General features: G+C 35.6%; 1 protein-coding gene across 1 annotated transcript; it reads right to left on the reverse strand.

Moving 5' to 3' along the window:
* Nucleotides 1-1364: 1364 nt before the first annotated feature.
* CCNC (cyclin C) lies at nt 1365-21927 on the reverse strand. The gene is given in 14 exon segments (XM_072642927.1): nt 1365-2626; nt 5380-5498; nt 6353-6432; nt 10128-10195; nt 10880-10971; nt 11669-11704; nt 12750-12805; nt 14941-14992; nt 16415-16484; nt 16712-16796; nt 18818-18924; nt 21505-21788; nt 21791-21883; nt 21886-21927. Coding segments are annotated over 14 exon segments (1239 nt in total). The 3' UTR covers nt 1365-2571.
* Nucleotides 21928-22772: the final 845 nt, after the last annotated feature.

Genomic DNA, 22772 nt, shown 5'->3' on the forward strand with positions numbered 1-22772 from the left:
CAAGTTTCTGCCAGACTGTTTTCCAAATATCCTGAGGTTTTGTTGAATAGTAAGTTCTTGCCCCAATAGCTGGGATCTTTAGTTATCACATTCTAGACTACTGTGCTTGTTTGCTTCTGCATATTGTGCACTCAGGTAGTATTATCATATTGGTTTGGCCTGTTCATGAGCAATTAGTATCTTTCCAATTATTTAGATATGTATTGTAATTTATGTAATTTGTGCGTCTTATCAAGTAGACTCCCAATCATTTTGTACTCTCTAAAGCTACGTTAAATGGAACTTCTACCACTACCTGCTAGATTTTTTTGGTAACACAAACTGATGATATCTTGCAACCTTGCTTGTTTTTTCTTAGTTGACTCCCTAGATTTCTCTAAGTAAACTATTATCTGCAAAAAGTGGTTTCCTTTGCTTATATTTATTCCCTCAATTTATCTTACTACTATAGCTAGCATTTCTCGCATTATATTGAATAATGATGGTGATAATGTACATTCTTGCTTTACCCTTTATCTTACTCGAAAGGTCTCCACTTTATCCCCATTACAGATAATGCCAGCTGTTTTAAATAGATAATACTTAACACCTTGAGAGATGATGCTTTCTTTTGCTTTCTAATGTTTTCAACAGGACTGGGTGTACTACTTTGTCAAAAGATTTTTCCTCATCAGTGATAACATCATTTTTGTTAGTATGGTCAATTATGTTTATAGTTTGTCTAATAATGAATCAACTCAATGTTTAAATTCAGCCTGGTCATAGTTTAATCTTTGTGATGTTATAATCCTGCCAACATTTTATTTTAAATCTTTGTATCAATATTCATTAGGAATATTGGTTTATAATTTTCTTTCTCTGTAGTTTAAGGTATCAAGACCGTATTTGTATAACAGAAGGAATTTGGTAGGACCCTTTTATCTCCTATTTTTTCAAACAATTTAGGACTGCAATTGTTCTTTAAATGTTTAATAGAATTTGCTTGTAAATTTGCTGGTGGGTCTTTTTTCTTCTGGGAGCTTATTGCTTTTACTAAGGTAGAATGAAGTTCTCTCTTTCCTATTCTATTAATGAGACCATAATTTAATAATTATTAATAAAATGTAAATACGTTAGCCACATAATGAGAATACAGGACTCATTGGCAAAGACCCCACTGTTGGGAAAAGGGGACAGAAGGAGATGAGATGGATTGATATTGTTATGGAAACAACAAATACAAACTTGGACAGACTTCAAGAGATAGTGGAGGATAGTAGGGCCTGTCATGCTATGATAACTAAGCAACAATAATTTAAATGAATCTAAAAGGAAGGAACATAGGCAGATCTACAAAGAATATATAAAATTCAACACACAGCAGCTGAAGAACTTGCTTTTATTGTTGCAAATTTATACTAGGAAGTCAACATTTAATTTTATAATCCATTGACCATAAACTTTATAAAATGTTAAAATCCTTAAGTTGTACATTAATGTCCTATGTACCACCCTCCTTCAAGTCTGAAGAAAATTATTGAGTTCAATAGTCAGCAGTCTTACTGACAACACTTTCTCTGAAGTCTCACACTTAGCTTAGAATTAACAATGGCCAGTATCAAACTGGCTTGAAACCTGATTGTGTTCCTGGCTCAGGAAAACCTGTTGTAAGTAATTTAAATCTTTAGTGAAAAACAAAAAACAAAACCTAAAAGTAGATGCCTTTTTAGATAAAAATGAATTAACTTCCCATATAAAGATAAAATGAACTTTTATAAATTTCATCCAGATTATGGTGGGTTTTCTCAACTATTGTTTCACTTTCAAAACACCTGATTAAATTATTACTTGCAAATAATTTACAAATAGATTTTAAAGAAGTTTTCCCAGCATTCAAAACGGTTAAGGAAATCATATAACATTAAAAACTGTTAAAGTACACTGTACATATTGCACCTTTCTGCAAAGCTGGGTAACTATTTCCCATGGCAAGAAACTACTGAATAAAGTGTGTCTTACATGTATAGGTACTTAAATTTATTTCCCCCTGAAAATGTCAATGAAACTAGCAATATGAGGATTTCATGGATTTCATTCTTTAAGAATTGTTCTTAATAATTTAAGAAGAAAATTCTCAGGTATTGAATAGTTGATGCACAACCTTCTTTCGAAGACTAAAAAGATTCTTAAATTATGCACCAGGTTTCCTGGTTACTTTAAGCTTTCCCTCCCTTAATCCCAAATTAATAACTGTAATTTTAATCTAAATGCAAACAAGGATACCCTCTTGAAACAGCTATTCAATTTGAAGTATCTATTTGTAGCTACCTGTTTGTACTTTAATTTACAGAAACATCTGCAATTCAAAAGGGTCTTAATTTTTTCTAGAGCCAAAGTGAACGAAAAACTTAAAAAGAAAGCTATTTCAACTATTTTGCAAAAATAAAAACAGTTCCCAAAACGCTTGACAGAAACAAGCCATTCTCATTTGTGTTCCACTGAAGACAATATCGAAACCCGTTCATTTTTTTAGCACAGCAAAAACACATTGTCTTATTCCAAAAAGTCCACTCTGAAGGTCCTCGGAATGTTTTAAGACTGGCTGTAGCTAGAATTCTGACTTCCATTTGGACCCTGTTCTCCTTCACTGTTCAAGCAGAGAGAAACAGATTTTAAAAAATTAAAAGTAAGACAGCTTGATAAATCTGTTAAAAAAAAAAAAAAAGCTATTGTTGCTATACCCCTAACAAGACAATTTTATGCAGAATTATTTAAAAATTCAGGCAGCCAATTTTTGGTCTCAAGTTTTTATCTATAAGACAAATTATGATCAGATCAAGAAATGAAAATTAACTTTTGGTTTCATCAAGTTAGGTGTCCATCAAATATGGAATAGATCTGTCCCAGAAAAAGTTTTCTTTAAAGTTCATCTCTGTCTATGAAATCATATTCCCACAAATCAACATTATAAAAAACAAAACAGGAGTTTCTATAGACAAATGTATTGGTTTAGAGACATAATCAAATGATATTTAATAATGAGGTAAAATTTTTATAAATTTTAATTAAAAATTACTCAAAATAAAAACATTGCAAATATCAGTAACTGTGGTAGAAGGGTTACTGCCTGCCTTGCCTTGCTCATCACCATCCTGATGCTTAAAATGCCCTATTGTTAGTAGAATATCAAATAATTTTTGTAATTAATAAACCTAACCATTAGCTGTTTGATGACATCTTTTTTGGACAGCTCCCTGTAACTCTTCCTAAAAAATTTTAACATTCATAATTAAGATTATCAGGAAGGATTTGCAAAACTGTTGCATAATGTGGACAAGATATCATTTAATTGGTTTCTGGTTAACTGACACAAAGTAAATGTAGTTTCTTTACTTTTTTTCTGCTGCTTGACCTTACCTGGCTGTATTGGCTCCTTAATTAAACAGTCTTTTTTCCTAGGACTACACCAATTGACCTAACAACACCATTATGATGGTACTCCAAGCTGTTTGTAAGGAGTGACAATGTTTTATTGAATCTGAATGATTTTATTTGGGTGAAAGCCAGAAGTATTTCAAACACATTTAGCCAATTCATCTTCTGTAGGATCATCACCTTAGTCATTCCCTGACATACCCATAGGTGGGGGTTATGATCTGTGCCTCGAAGGTGACATGTTCTAAATTATAGGCTGTCAAACTTTCACAGTTGTAGAGAGGTAGTCTGTCCTCAGTTTCAGATAAATCACTTGGATTTACTAGATAGCAAGGGATATTCTTAAGGAGGAACAATGTTGTTGGCAAAACTAAATTGGTCATATCATGTTTCAAAAGAAGGGGGATTATATTTATTTTTAACCAAGACTTGTTCTACTATTATATCTGAAAGAGTTTAGGTTTTAAAAAGCTCTTTGTAACTGTGGGACTTTTAGAATGGTATGCCAGTAATGGTTATTGTCACTTCAAAAAAATATCAAGCAATTTGGGGCTATGAATAGCCCCAAAGAATAAGGGAATACATGTACTGTCAGTCACATGCATTCAAGACTATCATTTTCTCCAATTTAGAAATGCATTAAGTGATGTGAAAAAAAGTGGTGCCCTTGTCTTTAAAGTTTTTTCTAGCACAGCAGGATATATTAGGCAGCACTGTGCAATGTAGACACAAAGTTTAAGTAAGCATGGTCGCTGACTTCATGTAATATACATTCTCAGTAGAGGACATGCTGTACATACACATAATTACAGTATAATACATAAGTGTATTAAAATGGTGCAAGCAAAGTGCTATGTGAAATACAAAGTGGAGATCATAGCTGACACAAAATTTCACAGAGTTTCTCAAAGGAGGTTATTTTTTAATTGGGCTTGAAAGGCTGAACTGGAATTCAGTCATGTAAGAGAGATAGGTAGAGCTGCATTCCAGGCATAGGAAAATGAGCATAGGCATGATACTGGAAGGTGTATGAAAAGAACGGGAAATCCAGTTTGGCTAGGACATGTAGATAGTTTAGATCCAATATATCACAGGACTACTAACAAATTCTTTAATTCTAAAATTTATATCAAATCAATTCCTAGGAGAATGTGGAACTCAAAGCTTTAAAGATGAACATTAAGAACTGTTTTTACATTGGATCACAGATAGAAACAGACCATTTTCTTTTGTATTATGGTTTCTCCCATTCATTTTAATTCTTCTATGCAACATGCATTTAATAGGAATGAACGTGTAGAACCTGTATAACATTGTACACCATCTCAGGGAGGAAGTGGGGAATGAGGAGGAGGAAGTGGAAAAAAAAATCTAAGATATATGGAAGTGATTGTTGAACACTGAAAACAAATAATTCAATTAAAAAAAAAAGAATTGTTTTTACATGCAGCTAGGAAATAAGATATACAGGCAATGGGGTATAGAAATCTATCTTGCCCTACAGGAAAATAGAAAGGAAAGGGATGGGGCGGGGAGAGGGTAATAGAAGGGAGTGCAGAGAAAGGGTAATCAGAAAACATGCTGTCCTGGAGTGGGGGGAGGGAGGAGATGGGGGAGAAAATTTGAAATTCAAAATTTTGTGGAAGTGAATGTTGAAAATTAAAACTAAATTGATTTTTAAAAAAAAGAAAAAAAATAACTCCTAGACTTTAAGTTCCCATTAAGTCCAAAATGATATATCATGTCTATAGTGAAATTTATTTAAAGATACTAAGTTATTAATGTATTTGCTAAATAGAAATCAAGTGATTTTTTAAAAAGCAGTTCTTCCCAGTCACTTGTATAGGGGAAATTTTTAAAATTAAAAACAAATAACTCAACTATTCAATATAATCTATCATAATTATAATATTGTATATAAAAGATTATATAAAATGAAATCAGCAATTAAATTCCACCACATACCTGTTTGGAGGTGGTTTTGGTTTAGGCATCTTGCTAAGGATAGTTGCCATCTCTTTTCTTTCATCAAAATTCTTCCACTGCTCATACAATTTTAAAATAACCCTGATTATTTCCAAAATCTGAAAAAAAATCCAAGACAGTTTATTCAGAAGCTACAGTATATATTTCTATTGTGTAAAGAGAACACACAACATACAACCTGTGCATTTGTCAGAAGACACTAAAAAATGCAATATGCCTCTTCTGAGATGAAATGTTAGAATGAAGGTCACCAAATCTTAATACATTTGGAAAGTTTCTTTTAATCACATGTTGACAAGTTACTCCCTCTTTCCTCCAAGAATATAGCATTTATTTCTTGCTACTCCATCTATTTAAGTACTCAATCTAACAGCAAAGGCACTGTACTTTTTTACTCTAGTCCTTTGGGTCTACAACCACTTAAACAGAAAACAGAGAAATAACCAAGCAGGCTCTGACTTCACCTCTTAATAACTCTCAACTGAAGCTTCATAACACTTGTCATTCTTGCCTGAATGACTCTAATTCATTTCTTTAGTTCTAATAGAGTAGGTCTAAAAGGGAAACAGGACACAATTTAAGTACAGTAGCTTTCTGGGAAGTATATTCATTCATTCATGCACAAAGATAAAATATTCAAGAATACAAGTATGTATTTATACATACACTGATAGAGACACAGACACAGAGAGTGAATAAATACAAGGCAAAATAGTCTCCAACCAGAAATACTTGGTACCCCACGATATTTAGTCTTAAATCAAAAAGGGCAATTTATTACATTAAAGAATTAACAATAATTTTTTGGTGTGTGCTTAATTTCTGTTTCTTAAAGGTTTTAACTAGTAATCGTCTTACCAAAGTTGTTTCAAAAAGATAAATGCTAAGTAAATAAAATGTTAATCTTAAAAAGTTCAAGTTGGCAAACAGGGGAGTGAACACTAAAGAATACCTTCTCCATATCAACAGAAAGCTCTGCAAACCACTGTCGAGCATCCTTCTGTTGTACAACACAGGCTACATGTAGGCAAGCTGGAAGAGAGAGGGAAAAAAAGATTAAAAAAAAAATGCACATACAAAAATACCTGGTCTTACAAATACAGATGAAGTTACTTTCACTTATACTTTCTAATAATATCACTCAAAAATAAATTAACATATATATGAGTCCTATCTCCCCTTCTAAACAGACATATTAATTATTCCATAAATTTGGTCTAATATAGCTATCATTACAATACAGATTATTGAGTCAACCTAAGGGAGTAGGCAAAGGCCAAAGTCTTGCTCCTCTGTACTACCCATGACGTCTTTGTCACAGAGGAAGACTGAAGAATGAAATGGAATACAAGAGTACCTAGCTACCCCACAGCAATGTAGTACAGACCACAGTCAGTTGCTATTGTACTCAGAGGCTGACTTGCCTAATGGAATGGCCTAATTTAGTAGGCAGAAAAATAATCTTGCAAACTGTTTTAGAAACATTAATCAACAAAAATGTTCTTTTAAGTTTCTTCTAAACTGAAAGAAACAGTAAAAAGCAAAACAAACAAACACCCTTTCTACATAAGCATCACATAACAAATACTAAACATATGTGCATAGAGTTTAGTGTTGTAACAAATAAAAATTTATTTGGGGGGGCTCAAAGACAAACTTTACTAACTTCATAATTTTGTCTAGGGCTGGTTACAGTTATGGCTAAATCTTGATATTCTGATCTCATCTTAGCACCTTAAGGACAAATCCCTGATCTGGAGAAGTCCCAATGCCTGCCAAGAGTAAAAGGGAAGGGAATAATCTTTTAAATAGTGTCTGCTATGTGCCAGGTACTATGTTAAGTGTTTTGTTTTTTTTTTAAACAAATACCTCATATTTGATCTTCATAACAACCTGGAGAGATAGGTACTATTATTATCCCTGTTTACAGATGAGAAAACTAAGGCAAACAGAGATTAAGTGACTTGTCCATTATCACACAGCTAGTAACTTGAGGCTGGATCCAAACTTAGGTCAAGAAAGACTCAACACCCAAGACTCTATTCACTGCACCACTAACTACCTCTAGAGGTCTTAGTCAAGGGAGACAGAGACCTAAATAACAAAGTGATTCATTCACTGTTAAATGTACAAATGAACAAAGGAAAGTGAAGAAAGGTTAAGAGGGTTGGGAATAGGAAGATATTCCTCAGGTCAAATTTGGGGAGTGGTGGAACAATGTGACCTTGAAACAAATTTGGTTTGTCCTATGAAGGGCATCAACTTTCATCAAACGTTTAAAACTTAATGGATAAAAATACTCAAACAATTGTTGGAGGGAAAATTGACACACTAATGCATTATTCTTCAAGTTGTGAAATAGTTCCTCCACCCTGAAAACCAATTTGGAATTTTGCCTCATAGTTACTACTACTAGTGTATACCAGTGATACTACTAGGCTTATTTATATTTTCCCAAAGAGACCAAAGACTTTTAAGAAAAGGACTAATATACACAAACAAATTTATAGCAACTTTTTTTGTTACAGCAAGGAACTAATAAGGAGATGTATCAATTGAGAAATTACTAAACAAGCTGTGTAACTGAATTTTATTACATTCTATGAAACGAAGAAGCAGTTGCAGAGAAACATAGATCAGACTTGTACGAAATGATACAGAGTGAAGTGGGCAGAATAAGGAGAAAAGTTTACATAATCACAACATTGTAAAGAAACAATTTAGAAAGAACTCTGATCAATGCAACAACTAACTATGATTTAAGAGGACTGATGATGAAGCAAAATGCCCACTCTCTGAAGACTTAATGAACTCAAGATGCAGAATAAAGCATACATATTTGGTCAATGTGAGAATCTGTTTTGTAACAAGTGTTACATTTTTGTAACCTCCCCATTTTGGGGGAGGGTGAGATGGGAGAGAGGGAGATAGAGTGATGGCTTAGTAAAAGAAAGAGGGTCCAAGATGACAAACTAAGAGGAAGCAATATAGCCCAATTCCCTCCACAAATACTCCGCAACAATCTAAGAATACCAAACTGTTTAGTGATTAAAAATCAAAGGAGAAATTAAAGTGGGTCCTCTAAGCAGCCTAAGATCACAATTCAACCAACAAGCAAGTGAACAGGCAGGAACTATTGAACTGCAGGGGGTCAGATCATGGACTCAGTACCCAGATCTCTACGCTAGGCCTGAAGTGTGGGGTTGGTCACAGCTGATCTTCGACTCAACTTCAGGCCCAGGCAGGCAGCACAAAATCTCTCAGAGGAGACAGGATCACAGATTCAGCTCCCAAATCTCCCACTAAACCTGCAATACGGGGCTGACCAGAGCAGGTTAACAGGAAAAAAATAAAGAAAAAGAACTATTATGATGCCAGAAATGCCCAAGACCCAAACTCAGAAGAGTAGATTAACTCCCAAACACCTATGAGTAAGGCCTTGAAGAAAAGCACAGTTTAGCCCCAAGATCAACCACAATTCCTAGAAGGAATGATAAAAGAATCTTCATGATTCCATGAGACAAGAAATATTAAAATAAAATAAATAGAAACAAGAAAATAAAAACTTGTCTACAAAACAGATCAAGGAGAGTGTGATGGCAATCGAATTAGGATCTTTTGCTGTTTTTTACTTAAAGTGCCTCTGAGTAAATAGTGTGATTAAAGATCCTTCCCACCCATTGTGGGAAGCTTGATTAGGGGAGTTGTTTTGTAGTAGGGTCCCAAGTACCTTCTGTTTTTTTCTATAGAGGCACTGGGTCAGAGGGTTATGCCCTCTGGCTCTAAAAAGTGTATAAATACTCTGAGGATGAGGTTTTACTTTGGGGCTTAGTTTTTGGAAGAAGGTTTGAGTGCCTGAGGAGGACTCTGGAAGGCTGCTTTAAGGAGCCGCCTCCTCCCCTTCCCCCCAAAAACCCAGATGTCAGTGCTTTCCTCTGGCAACTACGGTCAGACAGTTGTCAGGCAGAGGAAGCCATGTCTGTTGACTTTTTGATTTCTCTGTATTTTCTTTGAAGTTCAGAGTGCTGACTCCCCTGAACTAGGTGAATGATAAATGTGCTTGATTAAAGGAATGATACATGTGTTTGATTAAAGTGATTGTTAACCTCTCAAAAGTTGCCTTTTGTTTTATGAATGCAGATCTAAGAACCTATGATAAGCAGGCCCCCGTGTGCATGTTGGGTGCTTACTTGTTATAGAGAGATAATTTAATAACAGGACTTCCTGAAAGTCATGACCAAAAAAAAAAAAAGAAAGAAAAAAGAAAAAAAAAGCCACCACATTTAAAAAAATCTTGAAAGAAAACTGTCCAAACATCTTAGAATCAGAGGGCAAATTGTAAACAGACCTTACAGATCACCTTCTGAAACAATCTCCCAAATGAAGGGAAACTTCCAGGAATGCCACAGTCAAAACCCAAAGGTTCTAGGTCTAAAAAAGTTTTTTGCAAACAGACAAAAAAATAAAAGTATAATCCTACAGCAGAAAAAAATGATCTTATATGACATAGAAGTCTTTCAAGCATTCCTGATGAAACAGTAGAGTGAGTGGAAACTCTGAAATACAAACACGGGAATAAAGAGGAACATTAAAAGTAAGTACGAGTGAGTAATCACAAGGAACTGAACAAAGATGAATGAGTTATATTCTAATATGTGAAATTGTCACATAATATAAATGAGTTCAACACAAAATAAAGCAATAAACTTATATCTACTCTTACATACCTAAAGCTATCATGAAAGGAGGATACAGCAGGCAAAGATCCGTTCTGTAGGTATCATTGACTATCCTCCTATACAAATAAAAACAAAAACAATTATTACTGAAAAGAGAAAACAACATTTGACTTGTATATTTCCTTTCAGGGAGGACTTCACTTTATCTTCCTTTACAAAACTAAGTATCTTGTCTAAATGAAGCTTCAGACATAAGATGGACATTGGAGTTATGGAGATAAGTAAACAAAGTCATTTCAATGTTATTTTTAATGACTAAATTTAGGTCCAAGTAAAAGCTTTCTTTTAAACAACAACAAAAAAGATAGAATTTTTAAAAATACACTATATATGTATGTGTATGTACACATATGTGTAGTTTTTCAATTTTTAAAAACAAAGAAATCAAATAGGGATACTTACAAATAATTATCACATAGTATACTTAAATATGTTTGGGATATAACTCTAAAAATGTTCTGATATTTTATAGTGTTGAAAAGGTAGTTATATATTTAATAAGAACAATTAACATTAATATCAGATAATTAAAATTACTCCTTTTAGCACATGTACTATTTAAATACTAGTCAAGTTCAACTCAACAGCTACAATATTGTAATTAAATAAGTATTTAGGAATGTCACCTACAGAAGAACATTTTGCTAGCTCTGTCAAAAACAAAACAAAATCTTCATATAGGTTGTTAATCTTCCTATCTAATCATATGTTACACTATTGATAACTTCTGTTCTAATTACCATGCAAGGGGAAGCAACATGTCTTCTTGGCCCATGTCCTGCACATACTGGAGCAAAGGTCTATAAGGATGATACACTATCAAGCAACAATCCTAGAAACAGTTTGAAAAATATGTGTATGTATAGTCAGATTTATTACAACAGAGAAACATACTAAAACCCACTTGAATCCTAAATTTAAAAAAATGGATTTGGGATTTCTCTAAGTCATGTTTGCTTCCCTTTTAGTCTAAAAATAAAGAGTATGGCAGCCCTAAGCTCTGCTTTAATAGTGAAGGCAGTACTCTCTCTGGGATATACCTTGGTAAATCGGTTGGCAGCCAGTCAGCATCCATTCCCTTAGAGACTCAAAGTGTCACATCTGCAACACACTAAAACCTCTTATTAGCCTATTAAGTCATAATTCCCAACTGGAGGAACAGAATTCTTCCAAGACATAATCTATCTTTAAATGACACCACACATACTCAAAATTGGGCAAATAATTTCAGTGGTTTAATGTCTTCACTGGTATGCTTTTCATTCTTTTACTGTCAATGATAATAGCAGAAAATTTTTTCCTAGTTCATCTAAAAAATACAAATGAAAAGCATTTTGCAGTCTCCAGAGATGTTGTGGATTGCAGTGCTTCCAGGTCACTCATAACTACTTTTGCTACCACAAATCATTTGGGGGCTTTATAAAGAGCCACCTGAATGTTCTCTCTTAAAATTCAGGTTCCCTATCACTTTAGTTTTAAAACTTAACTTTTAATTCTTTTGTTACTAGGGGAAAGATATAAACACTTACCATTAGTTCTAAAAGGTAGAATTCACATTCTAATATCTGTTTAAAAAAATAGGATTTTATCAAATTTTCACAAGATCACAAATTAGATATAACATGTTTACTTCATTTTTAGTAACAGCATATGGAAATATTGTATTTTATCGCATGATACTGAAAGAAAATGAGAAGAAATAAAATATTACTTTAATATGACCTGTCTGATTATTCTGAGAAAGTATTTCATTCTTCATGAAATGCTTTCTTAGACTGCAATATGCCTGTCTTTTTTGTTTTATATTTTAAAAATGTTATGTGCAGGACTTCAAATATTCCCAATAACCTGTATGCTCAAGGTATCTTGAAATGCTACAGTCCTTAGGCTAACTCATTATTATGAATGAACAATTAGCAATGTTTCAAATGTTACACTCTAAAATTATAAAAGGAAATACTAAAAATGAAATGAAAAGAAACTAGATAATAACAACCCCCAAACATCCATCATTTCATTAGTATAGATATTTTCTCCACTAATGCAAATCACAGACCTTTACACATCCAGGGAAGACAATCTTTATGAGTTGCTGTAGCCAAAAAAATCCATCACCTGATGGCCACTAGTTTTCTGGTGATATGTATCTTCAAATTTAGCTAGACTTGTTTGTGGTAACAGATACACACTTCATTGATAGGTGTGTACTCAAAACTTTTCAAGTTTGGCAGGACCTGCAAGAGCTTATGCTCTAATTACATAACTTTGGAAAATTTAGGGTCAGATCTATGCCATGTTAGAGGCATATAGCAGGTGAAGCCAACAAAGAATGCACGATGCTTGCTTAAGAGCTAAAATGATGGCTAGAAAAATAAATTCACAGTAATCCACTGTATGAAGACAATGAATATGAGAAAAAAATTACATAAGTATTCTCAGGGCTAACTATTATGAAATTTTTTATATGGTAGAAACTCTACAACTTCAACTTAGACTTCTATAGTTTTAATTTCTAGTTTTACATTTTTTAGAATTGTTCTTTCTATGAGAAAGATAAAATTATTCCAATACTAGTGGTTTCAATATGATTCTGATACGTGGTATACTTACATGGTTCATCCTATAAGGGAATTCCTTTGGAAAGGCATATGAAAATCTAGTTTTTACTGCAGAAAACAAACAAACACCAACTTAAACTGGGATAGCATTAAATAAAAATTGAACCAAAAGTTCTTTAAGACACTGGAATGTGGAGAGGCATTTCAGAGCAAAAAGAGCTAAATGGTCCAGTCTATCTGTGCCTGGGAAGAGAATTAAATTCAATTTCTATATCATGCAAATTTATAAACACAGAATTTGTGAAATTCAAAGAATTAAGGCTTCAAATGATAATTTTCTTCAAATTTATGGTATTCCCTTTATGGATTACCATAGCAACTTTTACAGTAACATTTTACATGTAACATTCTGCTTGAAATTCATGGTAAATTAAGAATATTTCATATAATTATTGTAATGGACCTTAGGCAAATGGCTTAACTCTCTGGGTCACAGTTCTTTCATTTGTGAGACATCAGAATCAAACCAGATGATCTTTGAGCTCTAAAATTCTAAAACTTGAGTAGTCAATGACTTATCACAATGAATGAAAATACTCTGAATTTTTATATTTACTGATAACTATAACATTTCTACTGGTTATCAATCATTGAATATCAATCACTGAATGTTTCTTTTAGGCAAAATTACCCAACATTAGAGATTCTGGCCCTCTTGTATGGGTATGGGAAATGAGACTGGGAAATGCACACTTAATCATTTTGCCATTAAATTTTAATGGTTGATATAATATTCAAAATAATAAGGCAGTATTATTAAAGTAAAAGTAGTATTTCTCCTTGTAAATCTGTCTCTTTATGAAAACTCCCAATCTTCTTCAATAATGCTACTCAAAAATTTTATAACTTTAGTATTTGGTACTAAAAATATAAACATTACTGATTTCATAGCCAAATTGCTCTACATTAATATTTTTAAAATAGGATTTTTCCAGATGATCATTCTATGCTTTGGTAACATACAAAACAGATATTGAAGAGCCAAGCAATTGTCTGACATCTCAAAATTCTGCTGCTCAACTATGTAGCTAATCATCTACCTAATGATGAAATCAAAATCAGTCTCAACTTCCATTCACTGGCCCTAGTTCTGCAATTCAGAGACAAGCAGAATAAACCTAAGCTTTCTTCTACAGTATCTGATAACATATACATATGTATGTATATATATGTGTATACACACACACACACACATATAAAAACAGCTACCATTTATGCAGTACCTACCCTGTGTCAGGCACTGTGCTACATGCTTTACAAATATCTCATTTGATTCTTACAGCAACCCTGAGAAGTAGGTGTAATAAATTACCTCTTAAACCTTCTTCAGGCTAAACACCACCAGTTTCTTGAAATAATTCTCAGATGACTTAGTAAACAGTCTTAGTAAACAGGCAACCTGGTTGCCTTCCTCAGGACAAACTCCATATCATTGTTCTTTTTGTGCCCAGGATACGATAACAGATATGGTCTGACCAAGGCAGAGGAAAGAGGGTCCATTACTTCCATTAAGATGGTTACTATTACCTCTATTAATATCACTGAGGGTAATATTTTTTGGAGGTTGAATCAAACAAAATTTCTTCTTAAACAGATTTTGAAGGTAAAGAAATATCGATATTAGTTAGTCTGACTAGTGGGGCTTCAAAAAAAAAAAAAAAGATCCTTTCCATTTCTCCCATATAGAGAGCAGAGAGCCAAGAGACAGTTTGACAGCTGACCAAAAGGCCATAGGCTAAATAATTAGTAAATAAAAATAGTATATCATATCCTTAAATAAAAAGGCAAGCTGATTAGACATTAGGAGGTAATAAAATGCATTTCAGTTAAATCAGATTTATGAACTATGTTTTCTCTTAAACTAAATGTATAGTTTCTTTGAATTGATTTTTGCTGGACCTAAAATTTTGACTCATTTTTTATCCTGTCCAATTCTTCCCAAAGTATTTTATCTCTGAGATGACACTAAGAAACGTTACAAAGCAAAAACAAACCCATTAAATTTTTAAAATTTATCAATGGCTAAAAACAAAAATACTTCTTTGTAAATGCATAAGACTTACAGTAACTCATCATTATCTCCAAACCTTAAAGTGTGACAGTGCCCCATAAAATGAAGAATGATTAGATCCTCTAAGTCTTTCTTGAGAAGTAGCTTCTTGGCAGATTTTTTTTGTACTTACATACAGAAGTAGCAGCAGAAATCAACCTTGTATTTGAAACTACTCCAAATTCCTTTAAGGAAAAAAAAAAGGAGTTAAGGAGACCATGAATGCAGTCAAAGTGATCAGTACGTGAGTATTTCAGTGGTCTGACAGACTATTTTTTCATTTTCCTACCAGACGGAGATATACTGTTCTTATTTATTTTTTTACTATTTTGAGCTTTGAAGTGGTTATCATGAACCTTCAGATGATATTCATTATCTGTACTCACTGTATGGTGAGTTAAATATAATACAAAGGAAAACTATACAATGCTTAATACTGGCTAAACACACAAATTAGGATGAAAACCATGCTCTTTTACATATAACTGCAATGTTTTAACAAACAGTAAGGCTAATTACCTCAATTTATGTGAAAACATAACAATTTTTATTTTTCTTGGTTGAAATAAATATCAAATATGTCTTTAATTGAAACGGGATCAAATAACTTAAGTATTATTTAATAATGATACTTGAGTGACTTTAAAGAGTATTTTATAAATTCAATCTCAAATAATTTTACAATTATTATCTCCTCTGAACAGATGAAACATAGAGAAGTTTCTTGTTCAAGGTAACCCAAGTTCTATTGCCGGAGATGTCATTGGGTAGATTTTGATTCCCATTTCTTTTTGATGCTATATAAACTGCATTTTATATTAGTGTCATGTTCTTTAAAGGATTTAAGAATAAAATTAGATATGTAAGACAGATTCAACAAGAACCTAAATACCTCAATGCTACCTTCATCATTTATACAAGGAATCATCACACTCTATTGTAAAAATCATGAAGCTCTAATATTCACGTAGTGACTACATAGTATACTTCTTAGATAATTTATATAACAGCCAGTATACCTGACTCCAGAAGAACAGGTCAAAACAGAAAGATCTGATCATTCTTATTCATAGAAGCCTGTTCTTATACAAGTATCAGAAACTGGACATAGTAGTCCTATGTTTCAAGAAACTATCTCATGGAGGAATAGAAAAAAGGACCAAGTTAATTTTTCCATCATACTCACTGTAATATGAACATACATCCATAAAGAAAGACTTCTATGATTAAATCTAAAAGACTCCATTTTTAACTGAATTACCAAAATAAAATAATACAAATGGCCATTTAAAAAAGTTGTAACAAAAGCTGTTTAATAATTATCAATAAAAATCCTCAAGTGATACTCTATGAGATGGCACAGAGTTATGGTCTTTCACATGCTGGAAGTAAAGTTCCATGCATGTTAGTGAATTCTGAAGACCTGGTAAATAACATCTTTTTTTTTTCACTAAATAATTATGTCAAAGGGCTATAAAGTAAAGAGGAGGTACATACTTCATATAGCTTCTCCCTAAATTAGTAAACCTAATCAAAAAGCTACAAAACTCAAAATATTTTGTTATATTTCAAATGACTTACTAACATAAAATTAAAATACTTCATACCTCTACTTTGGATGCCAAAAATACGCATGTAGGTGCCATTAATACAGGATCTATACTTTTCAAGGAATATCTAAAATGTCAATCAGAGATATATATTATTCATAGAAAAGCACATATGCTATAAAATTAACCAGACTCTATGTTAGGGAGAAAAAGGGACTTATTTCAGAAATGTAAAATTATTTTATATTAAAGCTCAACAGCATTAGATATTAGTGTCTAAAAATGATTTTAAAAACTTATTAATCTATTAAAAAAAGTTCTATCATCATAGTAAAAAAAAAAAAATAGTCCTACCTGGCATAGAACCTTTTGAAATAGACTGTAGCAGTGGCAATAACTTGCTGTCTTAATTTAAGATGCTCACCTAATGCCTGAATAACTTTAAGGAAAAAAAAAAACAAACCAATTATAACATGGTAATGACAAAACACATTAAAAAGTGACTCAAAAGAGGTTTTAAGTCACAGCTACAATCATTTTCAATATAAAGAGAATGCTTATGCTTCCTAGAAAGCTCTGCTTTCACCGAAGTAGAGCAATAGTGATTACAGTAGTATATAAAAGTTCTATATGAAACTTAAAAATTTATATAAACTAGGCAAATCAATCATCCTCAAAATACCTTGATTTACTCATCTTTTAAAATGAAAACAATTACAGGGGCTTGGGGAAATTTAATACTTTCACAATGCATTCACAATTCCAAATATAATTAATAACAATTTTATTTAACTTTAAGGTTGATAAAGTACTTCTTACAACTGCGAGGGAGGTGTGTAAATACTGCTATCCTCATTTTACAGATAAGAAACTTAAATCTTGGAGAAGGGTTAGTAATTTGCCCAAGTCATATATACCTAAGGGTTGGAGCCAGAATTTGAACACAGGTCTCCTGACTTAACTGCAACTTCTACATTATATGAAAAACAGAAGAGACCAATGTGAAGAAATTGTTTTAAGCTAAACAATAAAAATAATTATGTGATGTCTTTTAAAAAAATTCATAGAGACAGTGATATTCTAGAAATTGTATTTATTTTTGTTTCCTGAGAGGGGTGGGAGACCGAAGGAAACTCCATAACAATGTATTTTTCATCTGGTCCACAAAACACTCTGGTAGCTCTTATGAAGCCTCTAAGTAATACATATATTTGTGTACACATATGTATATATATGCATTAGTCAAGAGAGAGGAAAGGAAAAGCAAGTAAAAAAAGGCAAGCGACATTATATATTCTGGGAAGATAAAAGAATCTGAGATGTACTGCTATTCTGGAATAAAAAGCATGCTAGCAGGGCAGGGCAAGACTTCTCATTTGACCTGCCTTGTCTGAGTCCCCAGATTAGCTCATAATGTCTAGGACAAGGCCAGCCCAAATAGTGTTTCACATTCAGCTGTATTACCTGTGACTGTGTTAAGAGGTACTGAAGGAAACCCAGAGCTGTTCTGTTTGAAACCTTAGAGCCAAGAAGTAGCTAGGCAAAAAGAAAGCAGTGAGGAAGGACTCTTAGTACCAGGATAGAATCCCTTCTTACACTTTCAGGTAAGGTTACCAACTCATTTTTTTGCCCACATATGCTGCTTTCCTCATTCTTTCTTTCTTTTTTTTAAAGAAAAAAGGATTTACAGGTAATTTGCAATTGGAATTGGTACCTCTGGAATAGCAAATCCAGAGCTCAAACCTGGCTCTAAACTTACATCCTTCATTATGGCAGCTAGAAGAAAAGTAGAGAGCCAACACTGAGATTAGATTATCTATTCCAAAAGTCACCAGTTGTCTCTTTTCTTGCAATCAGTGAAGGATGAGAAGGCAGCAGCTTTGGCTGGATAATGACAATTAGAGGTGTTGGACCACAGAATATCAATGACTTATTTTTTGGGTGGTAGAGATAAAATTAAAGCTCCCCACCTAGTACTGTAACATGAAACGCAATAGCTAAGAATTCTGGAGACAAATCTTTAGGTATTACGTGGCAATTCTTTTTAAAAGCTTTCAAATCAACCCAGCAAACTTTCAGCATATAGGCACAACATAACATCAGTCTTAATGAATTTACTGTTTTGGAAAGCTTTCAGATAGGAACAACCCCACTTTGTTATCTATATTTAGAAGTCAAGGTATACTACAAATATGACAGACAAGATTCCACTAACAAACATCCACAGGTTGGGAATTGCTCCACAAGGATAAACTATTTAAAGATTATCTTTGAAGTACTGGTTACAAAACCAAAAAAATCTCAATTTAGAAAACTTTAAAACTATGAAAAGCACTATAAACATGCATAAGTTATAAATACAAATCTTAAGTATGGCCTGAAATGGTTATGTAAAGAAATATTAATTTAGATATGATCAACTTTATTATTTAGACAAAACTGAAAAATAATTTTTTTTACCATTTGTAAAAAATATCTGCAGTTTCCAATACTCTTCTTCTGAGAGAAACTTTAAGTCCTTCTGGCGTTCCTTCAACAGATCTTGTTTATCCAAAATCCATTGTAAACTAAAAAATAAGACATTAAAATGTGCTACTGAACATCTACCAAGGCAATAAAAATAACATTTTGAAGTTAAATAGGCTGCCAATATTTTCTGAAGCACACTTTGTGTGGAAGAAGCATTCTTGAGAGAAAATAATTTTCTCAAATGTTTTAAAACTTGGACATTTCAAAACATTCTGATCAAGAATGGAAATGTTATCTTTTCTTATTAATCTTCATTTTACTCCATTTACCCCATTTCCATTTATGTCTAACTGTAGCATGATTAAGTCCTGTTCCCAATTCTCCAACCCACATACCGCACCTTTAAAGATCCTCATCATACTGATAGAGAAAAAGCTTTTTTTAGCTCTCATAATAGTAGCATAGATTTAGAGCTGAAAGGAAACCTCATAAGTTTTTATGCTCAATCTTCTCATTTTATAAGTGAAGAAACTGAGAACTTGTCAAATACAGCACCACTATATTTTAATAGCTACTTTGCAAGCTCTGCATTTAAGGTAGTCACTTTTCATTTAAAAAAAAATTTATTTATTCCTTCATGTCTTTTGTTCAGTCATGTATGAATTTTGGGATCCCTTTGAGGTTTGCTGGGCAAAGATACTAGAGTAGTTTGCCATTTTCTTCTCCAGTTCATTTTACAGATGAGGAGACTGTGGCAAACAGGGTTAAGTGACTTGCCCAGGGTCACAGAGCTAGTGAGTATCCAAGCTCTTCCTGAGGCTAGGCCTTTCATTCTATCCACTTAGCCACCTAGCAGCCCCAACAACTTTGCAAGCTAGGTATTTGAGATAAGTAGTCACTTTCAATTAAAAACAACTTCATGTCTTTCATACTCTATTAACACTTGCATGAGGATTGCTTTTCTCTGGCAACTGATACTACTTTCTTGTATATGGTACCAACTAGCTTGGTAAAAGGAAAGGAAAACCAAACAAAAAAACCAAAGTCTATCTAAAAGACCTCACTTTTCTACAACCTATACCATGAAAATGTTTATTCATTCCTTAGAAAAGTGCTTCAGTGAACAAAAGATGATGAATTATAAAGTGACTTAATCAGACTTGGAGATTCTGTAGTACATTCACTGCCACAGAACGGCTTCATATTAAAAAGACAAACATATTTTTTGCAAGCAAGTTTTCCAAAATTCCTGTTCAACTCTTTATGATGCAGGGGCCCAACTAGAGGGAAGAGCTTTAATAATCTTGGTGATCAAAGTCGAAGTGATGAATAAGTACATAAACTCTAACACTAAAAACTGGTGAGATATAGTCATTATTTCTGGAGACCTAGATAATTTTGTCCATTTAAATTCGGTTTTCTAACTTACAGAGAAGGAAATACTGCTTCTCCTATTCCCTTTCCCATAATTAAAAAAGGGCAGAAGAAACTTAAAACAGTAAGGAATCTATCTATATATAGATGCCTAAATGTATATAGGCCAGGATATGTGTGTGTATGTATAAAAATATATACAGATGGGCTGGTCTGCCCAGAACACCACAATTACAGAGATCTTTGTGAAAAGCACACTGAATCATACATAAAAGCTGTTTTTGAATTCTTTCCCTATCATATACTGGATGTTCGGCCCTAGGCAAGTTACTTAAAGTCTTCACTGAAGCATCATCTCTCTGGGACTGGGATAATGCTTGCCAAGTGGGGTGGTGGGAGGAAATAATCATGGAGGGAACTCTCTCCCTCCAAAGATACAGTTAAATTGCCAGTATTTAGCGAGCTTTGACAATTGCCTGGGGTCGCTGAGAAACTATTTCCTTCAACCGAAGGACTTGAACCCAGGTTTTCTAAATTTCAAAGCTAGCCTTCCCTCCTCCAAACTAAGCTGCATCTCAATCCGGGCCCATTAGAAGACTCCTTCTCCCTTCCCAGGATGGCGGTGGGGCACGGAAAAGAATGTAGGCAAATCCCTTTGTACGTAGCCAAGGGCTGCACCAACGTGGGGTATCCCCCAGCATCTGGGGAGACAAAAGACCTCAGCACTAAAGTGCGGTCCATGTGGGGGTTGCAGGAAGCAGTTGTCTCAGTCACAGTTTTCAGGAAGGAACCGCCGAACAAGCAGACCCTCCTCGAGACCACTTGCTATTCCGTGGGATGGCAGATGGTGACAAAAGGCCGCCACTTCGATCTCACGGCGGAATCCCTCGCCAGGCCGGGCCACGGAGCCCCTCCGATGGCCCCTCACGAGCAGGGTCCCCCCATCCTCCTGCCTCTCCCTAGAAGGATCTTAGCCCGGGCCGGCCGTGAGCGCCGATCCCTCCGCTCCTCACCCCGGGACGGACTCCTGCTCCGCCCTCCCTCCCGGCCGCTCCTTCACCTTTCCTGCCCCCCACACCTTCGCCCCCCGAGTCTGGGGGCAGCCACCCCCGCCTGTCCTCAGCCAGAGTTGGGGGGAAGCGACAAGGCGCAGGGCGATTGAAAGCCTCCGCGCCGTCTCCAGGGTACCCCCTCCCCAGCCCCGCCTCCCGCCCCTGCCCTTGCCCCGAGGGACGCGGACGGAGCCGGGGGTCCGGAGGAGACGCAGGCCCGTCCCCGGCGTCGGGAACAAGGGTTCCACTTACTAGTGGGAGCTCTGCCAGAAGTTCCCTGCCATGGAGAGCGGCTTCCCCGAGGTGAAGAGCACCAGGCGACCGTGCGACCATAGACCCCGCCAGCGCCCGGCCGGCCGGCCCCGCTCCGCTCGGCTCCGCGGCGGCAGCGGCGGCGGCGGCGGGAGCGAAAGGAAGCGGAGAGCACCCGTCCTCCTCGGGGCCGCCCGGCAACACGCCGCCGCACAAAGCCGTTCCCGCAGACACAAGTTCCGGTCCGGCCAGGCGTCTCGGGAGCGAGAGCCGAAGAGGGAGAGCGGCGAGGAGGCGGGGCCGGCGGAGAAGGTGCCCGAGCTCTCGTGGGCCGAGCCGTGAGGGCAGGTCTCGCGGGAAGCCCGCAAGCGGCCACTGATCTGGAGCCGCCGAAGCTACCAGCCACTGCGCAGGCGTCCCCATACTTCCCTTCACCTCCTCCCGCCCCCTCCTTTTGCGCTCACTTTCGCGCGTGCGCGTGCGTGCGCCTCGCCTCATTGCCATTGTGCATGTGGAGCGGTACCCAAGGCATGGGCCGTGACGACGTGCGGAGCGAAGTGAAGGAGGGCTGGGGGGCCCTGGACATGCTGCTTGAAATGGCATTTCACAGGGCTGGAGGAGGGGAAAGGGAAGGCTTGCTGGTACCCAGTGGTATACAAAGCTCTCACCATAGCTTAAGGACTCTTATCTTCCACCCCAACCCCCTTCCATGTTGACTATGAATCAACGTGACACTGAATCCGCAGGTTAATGGATTTAAACTTGGAAGGGACCTTGAACGTCTTGTAATAGAACTTTCCTATCCCTATCCTCCCTCCTCATTTGTCAAATGGGAAGACCGAGACCCAGCAAGATGAAGGGACTTGACCAAGGTCATAGCCATAGAAGCAGGATTCGAACTTGGACCCTTCGATTGCAGATCCAGTGCTGAGTTTTACTACACCACCACTGTTTCCCTCGGTTCCACTCAATTCAGCAGGCACTCGCTTTGTCCTCAGACACTGCGAAAAGTGCAGAACTGCTCCGAAGAGAGCTTAGCTCTGCTAGGGAGGTATGTGGAGGAGTCTAGCCAATCAACAAGCATTTATCAAATCCTTCTTTGGTCAGGGACTGTGCTAAGTACCGGTGATACAAAGAAAGTGATACAAAGTGATACTGGTGATACAAAGAAAGGCAAACAATGGAGACCCTGCCTTACAAGAGCTCGCATTCTGATGGGAGAGACAACATGCAGATAACTATACACGTATGAGACACGTACAGCTCAT

This window comes from Notamacropus eugenii, chromosome 2 (genome assembly GCF_028372415.1).
Source record: "Notamacropus eugenii isolate mMacEug1 chromosome 2, mMacEug1.pri_v2, whole genome shotgun sequence".
Taxonomy (NCBI): Eukaryota; Metazoa; Chordata; class Mammalia; order Diprotodontia; family Macropodidae; genus Notamacropus; species Notamacropus eugenii.